Here is a 10,026-nt window from a genome sequence, read left to right as displayed (position 1 = left end):
ATAACTCTTCTTCCACGCGCACATTCACATAATGTTGCTGATAAATTGCTTTGATTTCGCTCAATATTTGATATCACTCTACAACCATCAAATAGCCAATTCCCTTCCACTGATCTGTCCGCCTGAACTAGAAATATAGGAGACCAGCGAGACCGCTTCGTCTGTTTCATATTTAGATCTATGCATAACGATTCAGAGTGACAAAACACTCTCCACAAGACTGTATGACAAGTGGGGATGTCTTCAACCTTCCAATAGTCAACTTTCCCTTCACGTCGAGCAATATTCAAGCCTTTAGTGTTTCCATTTCACAACTTTTGAGGTACAATGAAGCATGTTCTGACTACCAAGATTTAAAAGACAAGGCCTCAGTAAAGCTTTCAAACAGTTTTATAGTGGACATGTGGAGGACATTTCCAGATTTCGACGTATCAGTGACAAACAATGATGTCCGATGCAATTTCCTGTTTTGCCTTGTACCATATGTTCCCGTGTTCTTTAAGATGAACAATTTATTTGCCTTTGCATGTGTTTGTGACGGGTGCCACCAGAGGGCTCATCTTTCGCGAACATCTGGTATCTTATCCCATTTTGATAGTGATTCATAAACACATGTTCATGATATAGTCGGAATGGTATAACGGACTCTGCTTTTAGCAGAGATTTCTTATGAATATTGAAAGGAGTTTATTGCTTTTAATTAAATAAGTACAGATAATTTTGTCATACTGGAATATACTGACAGAGATAAAGCCCAAAATGAAGCACTAGAAGGCAGCTTTATATCCAGTTAGATGTTACTAAGTTGAAAATGAGTAAAGATTTATTGTAAGATTAGAAAGATTTAATTGTAATGAAAGTCAACAGAATTGTTCATATTGATATTTAGTAATTCTATTCATATTAACATTTGCATGTTTTAGTTTTGTTTATAACAACAGAAAAATACAGTTTATCAAAAAGATTTGTTGTTGTTATTTTAAGTGTGCTTTTGAAAATGTTTGAACTCAAAAGAATGTTTACTCTTAAAGATAGTAAAATAAATGACAAAAGTTCAGTATGAGTATCGGACTTGCTCAATGTTAATGTTTTCTCGAGAATATCGAAAATGCTTCATTTTCGCTCATTTTGGCCACATTTTGAATTCTGTATTGTGCATGTCTCAACACTTGCAAGTCAAAGATGAGTGAGTGAGTGCGTTAAGATTTTAAGTTAAATTGGCAGTTTTTCACTGCAGTGAAAGATGAAGGCAAGCTTTGTTGTCGGTCGTGTTAACATATCTGAAAACTTTTAAAACTATATTTCATAGTTTTCCGTATGTATAAATTACTATTTCATTACTTATTTTGTACATATTTTCGGAAATGACATGCTATATTTAATGTTAAACTATTACATGTTTTATTTATCTTATTTCAAATAGGTGACACAGACATCGGAAGCCAAATCTAGCCAACACAACCCAGACAAAGCATGAGCTGAAATATCTATGTGTGAAATAAAAGCCACAGTATTTTTCATAACCATAATAAGTCTATTCTGAAAGCAGAGTCCATTTTGCGATTCAGACTATAACGTATGTTTATGAATGCGCATTGTGATTCTATTGTGTGGCGTATGGTTTCTCTTCCATGGGAGAGGTGAGGTGAGGTGAGGTGAGGTGAGGTGAGGTGAAATGGGGATTAAGATTATATGGCGACGTGCATGCACGTGTGTGTGTGTGTGTGCTTGTACTAGTCCGGACTGATGCCGATTTATAGTGCTTGCCCACTGAGATACCATGCCGCAGTTTAACACGAATACCCAAATCAGACCAAGTATACTGACTCCGAGCCGACCAGTCCTTGTTCTAGCCCCTTAATGCCGAACGCCAGGCAGGGTAACAACAAGTACCACCTTTAATCGTCCTTTGGTATGACGCGGCCGTGGATCGAACACCGGACCTTCCGACCTCACGGGGTGGATAGTAGGTGACTGCTGCTCGCCATCTTGTCATTTTTGTCACGATCCCCACCCTCCAAAGTTTAACAAACAGCTCAGTTCGTATATTTCCAGTATAGCTGAGTATGAAACAATGGAACAATATGTCGTGCACCCTGAATTTGATTGTGTCGACTGAATGGTTTTGTAACTTGGTAAATTATTATTATCAAACTTCGTAAACGGGCGTAGGTGTTCTCATCAACTGTTCAAAAAAGGGATTCGAACCTGGTCCGACTGCAGTGCAATTCGACCTGTATCCTTGGTGTCCATTTTGAATCCAAGACTCAACACAAAGGTATAGTAAAACTTTATTAAAGATAACAATGAAATTTGATGAAAACTCATTATACAGATCACAGTATGCTTTGCCTTACAGCCTATGAACCCACGTGCTGGCCCACACATCGTTACACTGTATACGTAGTGCATGCCATGACGAACACTGTGACAAACTGCTGTACTGATGTCATACAGCACACACTCGTTAAACCGGACAACTCAAAATGGAAGAGCGGAAACAGAAAACGGAGGGGCATATTTAAGCAATCATAAAACAACCAGTCTGGTTCCGTGGGTATGCTTCACTGAGCGCCAGCGCAACATACCTAGGGAACCAGGCTGTAAAACAACCCGGGGCGCGTTTTACAAAGAGGTCGCAGTGGTACGACGGCCGTGAGTCTATGATGACGTATAGGAGTTACGATAGTCGTAGTGCTACGATCGCTTTATGAAGCGGGCCTTTAATGAATGCGAATCGTCTCCTCAGAAAGTAAGATAGTTGTGTTGAAATGGTGAACGCACATATTACCAATTGTTTTGGCTAGTGTTGTTTTTTTGTTAACGCCGCACTCAGCAGTGTCCAAGTTATATGACCGCGGTCTGTAAATAATCGAGTCCCGACCAGACAATCCAGTGATTGATATCATGAGCTTCGGCCTACACAACACGACCAAGTTAGCGAGCCTGACCACCCGATCCCTTTTGTTGCCTCTTACAACAACCATAGTCGTCTTTAACAGCAAGCATGGGTTGCTGAAGACCTATTCTAACCCGGATCTTCACGGGTTTACACTCTTGTTGTACGTTTAAACTTATGTACCCAAGTGTATATGTCGATGATGTTCATGAGCTAGTGAGTCAGTCTCTGGATATTTGTTTTACAGCTATTTACATGAATTAAGCATCGCTTACTATATATTTATATATTAAATAGAACATAATGATAGTGTCCTATATTTATTTTTTGACAAATCAAATGAAAGTTTGTTTCCAAAATGACTTACTCATATTGAAATACAGAAATTGAAATCGATTACCTGATATTTGTAACGGTTTCATGCCAATGTTTACCTGACTGTCCTTTCTATAGCTTCTCCAGCCTTGTCCCACTATGTGATACGAACCAGTCCTTGCCACCACAAGGAGCAACATTTGTACCCCGAGTGATCCTGCTACAACAAACTCATACCGACATGTTTTAATACATCTTCCCGACGAAAGGGAATTAACTGGCTATAAAAGTCCAGTTTCCAACCCTTGCTGAACTAGGCTGAATTATGGAATTATAGTTTAGCCTGACTAACGAGTCCATACATAATCCAATCAAAGTCGCGGAACGAAATCGACATATACAACATGGCGACTGCCTTGCAGATTTCGGCAGATTGCAGGATTTGTAGAGCATGTATACCGTCAAATGGGCCTGGACAGATGTTTTCCAAATCTTTTCATGTTTTTAATCAAGGTGCTCAAGTGATCTGATGTACTTCGGAAGGTAAGACCCATTTTATTATAGTATAGATCTTGATTATCGATCAGATTGTCTTGACTAGGCGCAGCCATTTTGTTTGCAATAATTGCAAGTGATATGGGAGGTAGAATCTGATTGGTCAATTAGAGGGACATCGAAGGGACATAGAAAGGACATAATCCGTAATCGCCACTGGTTGCGCTTCGATCGAACCTCGAAATTGCAGCCTATTTCGGCAAGGGTCCAACTGGACTTTTACAGTCAATTAACTCCCTTGCCTCGGGAAGATGGTTTTAATTTGACTTTGTAAAAGAATTAAAACAAATTCAAAATTGAGAGAAAACAGCTGTTCAATTGAGCTGAGCTGCTATTTCACGTGACTTTTATTGACTCGGAAAAAGCGTGCGGCATTTTGCTTCGAAGCGGGGATTTAAAGGATTTATTCTGCCGTTCAGAAATCCGCGTGAAGACCGATTTGCTCGTGGCGGGGTATAAGGGATATATTCTCTAGCTGAGAAATTTATTTCCCTCCAAGGCGGGATACATAGTATTTGATCAAGATCACGTGGACCAACCAGATCACATCATTCTGACAAAGAGGTAGGATAAATGACGTTATACACATGCTAAACATTTTCCACGTGTAACATGCTGCAAGAATGTTTGTAAATCTTACTCCACTAGTCTATGAGTTATTTCTGTTTTGTTTTCCCCCAAACCGTAATTTGACTGTTTAGGCGACAAAATCGTCCGGTTTAACGAGTGTATAACAAAGAGCAAGGATGATATGAGTCCGCAAGCTACAATGCAAACTAGGCATATATAAACCTCCATATAAAACTTTTAAACTGCTTATCATCAAATGATACATCGGAACACAACTATACAACTAAACACAATTAGGTCATATCTACTGTATAATAAGTTAATCTGACTTCACTAAACTTTTAACACATAATGTATGAAGCAATATTTATAAACTAACTGCACTACATGATATTTAAAGTTTGAAATATAACCATACGATCTTAAGTTACCAAAATATTTTGTGGTCATTTTGACTCACTGTCATTTTTGCATCCTCGATTATCCAGAGCTTTATATTTATAATGATAAAACACGCCGGACCCATTCGCTACCGTAGATTCGTTTCGGAAGTTTCCGTCACCATTTAGCATAGAATTTCTCTCGCTCATGACTGTAATTTGATTGGACGGCTATTATTATCGACACGTAGTTGGAATCGGGCTTAGAACAAGCTAAGGACAGTGGGGTAGTCTAGTGGTTAAAGTGTCTGCTCGTCACGTCGAGGGCCCGGGTTCAATTCCCGATATGGGTACAATATGTGAAGCCCATTTCTGGTGTAACATGATATTGCCGTGATATTGCTGGAGTATTGGTAAAAGTGGCGTAAACCACACTCCCACACGGTAGCGAATTGGTGCAAAGTACATTTGTCATAATAAAAATAATAATACCCTGTCTAATCGAGGATGATGTTGAATAAACTCCAATGTGAACGTCATAAGAAGCTGGGTAAGTTTGATCACGGTTGTTTTCATCTGCGATGAACACCAATCAATAGTTAAAGTCGAGACAGAACACAATGCTTCTATCAGTTGTAACGTCAAAATGCCACTTTACAAAGCCGTTCATGCCGTGACTTTGTGACAGGTCCGATAGCTGAGAACAGTGACATAACAGAGTGGTGTTGTATATGATCTTGAAACATGCAACGGTTATCATAAAACATAGCAGCGGCTGCGAGTTCAACATTCGCAGCGTATCAGAAAAAAATGATTCAGAGTAGCATGTGAAGTAAAATGTTGAAAAGAAGAGAAGCTGCATATATTTTCTCCCTGACTCCAAATAAATAATATTATCAAACTTTTACCACTTTTCGTAAGAAACGTAAATAGTTCCTAACGGGATTAGCGTTGCTAAAGTCGACTGTCTCGACACAGGAATTGGAAGTCATGGTGGTAGTTTGAGCAGAACAGATTTTTAGTGCTGACTGATGTGATATAGTCTACTGATGTGCGTGGTTTTACTAGCACAGTCCACTGTGCATGTTTACTCGGTTGATAAATATGCCATTTACGTGAATATAGTTCTACAGTTTGACCCCAACTCGGATGGTGCAAGCCATGTGCATCACACCCAACAGTCCCAGTACTTATATCCTCTAAACGGCATCCACAGTTGTACACCGCGTCCATATCGATATTTAAAAACATTGGATATATTCCATGGGTGAATGTTTGGGGACAGTTGTTTCATTCATAATTACCGATGAGCCTACCTATGTATGGCCCTTTTTGGCGAGCATCGGGAAAAAATTGTCAATTTTGTTCATGATTCTCTCGAGGGACCCTAAATTGAACTAAATGTTACCACATACAATTTTTCCCTCCTGTAAATAACAGTTCCCTTCCTTTGAAACCTTAATCAACTATTACATATGTTAAATTTGGGATTATTCCCTCTTACCAACTACAAATTCTAATACGAATTTTGATGGAGACCCATCCGGGATTCGAACCCAGACTCTGAAAGTGTGGGCACCAATCGCCAGCACAAGTCAGCGACCCAACCCACTCAGCCACCGAGGCTTCCAAAAAAATGAAAGTCCAACAACTGGTAGTCTCAGATCACGTACCCTGCGTGTGAATTGGCACGGCTCCCATGGATGAACACAATGAACAGACAATGCCTTTTAGAATGTAGCCAAAAGGTGACACATGTCATATTTAGGATTACGCCATCTCTGTATTAGAATTTGTACTTTACTGAGAAGATGTAATCCCAAATATAACACATGTTACATGTAACCCCTATCTGAAAGGCATTGCTTATTCAAATCCATCACCGTTCATTAGTTAAACTATGGTTGGCACATTTGTGTTGCGCAAACGTTGTTGACTTGAACAACACAATTCTCCAGCTATTAGTACACCGCCTGCACAAGAACATTTCAACATCATAAAGTGCGTGAGTGAATATTGATTTGCGCTGCCTGAACTTTTCATCTATTTGCGGCAAGAACAGGTTTTAAGTTTGGTTTTTGTATCTTACCTACGAGGTTAACTGTTATACAGTTGTTTAACACACAACTGAAAAGGAGCCATACGATACCCAGTTGTATACCACATATGTGCAACTATGTACCTTAGGTAGCAATATGAGTGCATGTCTTACTCTAATTTGTGTTATAAGTGTGTTAAGTGATATATAAACAGTTGATGGCATTGACCTTACTGACATGCATCTGTGTGATGTGCACACGTAAGTCATAAAACTGTGTCAGTGTCTGATGAGAAGAGATTAATGACTGATTTTCACCCATCTATTGTGTTGCTGTATCATCAATATGTTTCATAAGTTCAGCTGTGATATATACAGCAACTTTCGTACAAATAAATGAATCAGAATGTGTAACTATAAACGCTGCTTCATACAGTATTTAATAAACAAGTATGCAATCCAACTGTGTCACTTTCAATTGTGATATAAAAAGCTGTAGCGCATACAAATATGTGTTAACATATTTTCAGCTGTGATCTATGTAAATGTATGTGATGGACAGGTTCTCAATTGTGGTATTGACAGTGTACTCCCTACACATTTGAGATAAAATGTCTTCCATTTAACTGTGACATATGCAGCTGTAAGAGTGAGTGAGTATGGTTTTACGCCGCTTTTAGCAATATTCCAGCAATATCACGGTGGGGGACACAAGAAATGGGCTTCACATATTGTACCCATGTCGGGAATCGAACCCGGGTCTTCTGCGTGACGAGCAAACGCTTTAACCACTAGGCTACCCGGCCGCCCCTGTAGCTGTTTGAAATAGACAAGAATGCAAGCGTACACGTTTCATTTGGCACAAGTATTCACACACAAGTATTCAATACAGTAAACTACGGCTATAACGAACTCAAAGGGACCACTAATTATAATTCGTTGTAACCGTAGTTCACTATAAGATAATGTACGGAATATATACAGCAAATAGACAGGACCAAAAAATAGTTCGTTATATCCGTCAGTTCGTTATAAGCGTGTTCGTTATTACCGTACTTTGCTGTAAATAGAATAGAAGATAAAACAATGTCCTGCTATGTGGTATACAACTGAGTCGTTCTACTGACGGAAACTCACACGGTAAGCATGTTTATATACAATTGCATATCTTATTAGATCGTGGATGAAGCATAGTTCATCCATACACAACTACGCTTAAAAAAGCCGGTCTAGAATGCGAACAGACATGACGACAATACACGGAGATTCAAATGATTATCATCTGTACACCTTCATGTCAAAATGAGAGAATGTTCCATTGACAGTGTAATTTATTATATTCGGAAAATATGTATGTGTGAATTATATACTTTTGATAGATCTAGTAATGTGATTCTAACGATACTCTAATAATGCAAAATAATAATTTTTGTGCCTATATTTAATACTATCCTCCAGAATTATCCTCCAACAGAAATATATGCGAAGCTGGACACTCGTCAGCCACATACATCATTTGTTTTGGTATGTGTTAAAGTTAAGAAAATCGAAATTTATACGGCACCCAAATGCTTAGAATAATTAATAATAATGCTTAATCAATAATACTTAATCAATATTCATTTGTCACATTATGTTTCAATAGGAAATGATAACAGCACGTGTAAACAGTTACCGTCGCATTTAGCGTTTGAAGCGGATGATTCATCTATACCGTTGATCAAACGTCTTAGAAACATAGTGGAAACAAATGGGTTTTCGTGTAAACATTGATCATTATGCCACAACGTATTACATAACCTCATTTAATGAGTCGACTCTACTGCTACAACTTATTGAAAATGACAAAGGTTATCACTTGTAAACCATAAATCCGGTAACGGAAACAATCACAGGATTATGGTTTGGTTGTTTATGCCTTCTTCCTTCGATATGTCAGAATCCACTTTTTCCTCTAATCCTGGAATAATCCGGATCATGTCCTCCACTTTAGCATTGCGCCGGAGATATAGAGTTACAGAAATCACAGCCGCTATCTCGGAGGACATAAATGAAATTCCTGCACAGAAAAAAGACCACCCGTAAGTATATTCGAAGCCCCCAGCCTCTTTCTTGGAGCTCGCCCGGTAGCCGACTTCGTCGTTTATTGCAGAGATGTAGAGGATTATCCCAACGGCAAGAGCAAGCCCTGTAAACCAAAAGCAATGAATTATGGTATGGTTATGATATGGTCGGAAGCAGAGATTTCTTATGATTACGGAAAGTGTTGTCGCTGTTATTTATTCAACTGCAATACTATCACCACATTTTCAATGGGAAATAGTTTTCGCTTTCAAAACTACCATAAGTAATCTGGCATTCTTTCTAATTTTTTAAAACCGCCCTTCTGTAATCCGGTATTATTTGCAAACAGGCTATTTTGTAAGTGTGTTTCTGGGCCTAGTACTTGGTTTGAGCCAGCCATTAGCTCTCCGGGCAGACGCTCTATCCACTGGACCACGAAGGCGGTCAGCATTTTTCAAACAATACTACAATAAGAAACTTTACAATAGATGAAAATCCTTTAACACAACACCGGAGTATGAAATAAAAAGGGGCGAGAGTGAATGTGTCAATAAATATATTTTTTTTCTAATACTTCAGCCATACAACAGTAAAGAACCCATCTAGCCGTAAGAGACGACTTTGCTTGTCGTAAGAGGCGACTAACGGGATCGGGTGGTCAGGCTCGCTGACTTGGTTGATGCAGATCATCGTATCCCAATTGCCTGGATCGATGCTCATGATATCAATCACTGGATTGTCTGGTCAAAACTCGATTATTTATAGCCCGCCGTCATATAACTGGAATATTGCTGAGTGCGACGTTAAGCCACAAACAACAAACAACAACAAACAACAGTAAGGGACACCGATAGTGACCTCCACACGTTCTACATGTGTCGAATCGAACCTAGGTTTTTCTGTGACGAATGAACGTCGTTTTAACCAAATGGCTACCTGAAGCGTTGAATGATCAGAATGTAGGCAATAGTTACCAGCTGAACAAGATATTCCATTTTGATCAAGACGAGGAAGGTGAGCTACGCTTTTCGGAAAAAAGCTGAATAAAACAGGGATTACATCAGAATGTATCCACTTTCATCACAATAAGAATGTCTTATGTCTTTCGTGCAAGAGGATACTGATACATATAAGTACATCATCCGCAGACATGATTCATTTGATTTTGTTCTAAATAATCCATTTTCAGAAGTAGAAATTTATGC

At 38.9% G+C, this 10,026-nt stretch overlaps 1 protein-coding gene across 3 annotated transcripts in view; it reads right to left on the bottom strand.

Annotated features, from left to right (window-relative positions):
* Positions 1-3,810: 3,810 nt before the first annotated feature.
* The window catches only part of LOC124149367 (voltage-dependent calcium channel gamma-5 subunit-like), an 82,120-nt gene continuing 75,904 nt past the window's right edge, over positions 3,811-10,026 (bottom strand). For all 3 annotated transcript variants that reach the window (XM_048392718.1, XM_046520904.2, XM_046520905.2), the window contains exon 5: positions 3,811-8,945. In XM_048392718.1, coding sequence (XP_048248675.1) covers positions 8,647-8,945 — 299 coding nt within the window. In that variant the 3' untranslated portion in view covers positions 3,811-8,646. The remainder of the gene's footprint in view (positions 8,946-10,026) is intronic.

The sequence above is a fragment of the Haliotis rufescens genome, unplaced genomic scaffold, assembly GCF_023055435.1.
Source record: "Haliotis rufescens isolate VD_foot unplaced genomic scaffold, xgHalRufe1.0.p SCAF_11, whole genome shotgun sequence".
NCBI lineage: Eukaryota > Metazoa > Mollusca > Gastropoda > Lepetellida > Haliotidae > Haliotis > Haliotis rufescens.
Note: the sequence above shows the minus strand (reverse complement) of the source record. Positions and strands in the feature narration are given on the sequence as shown.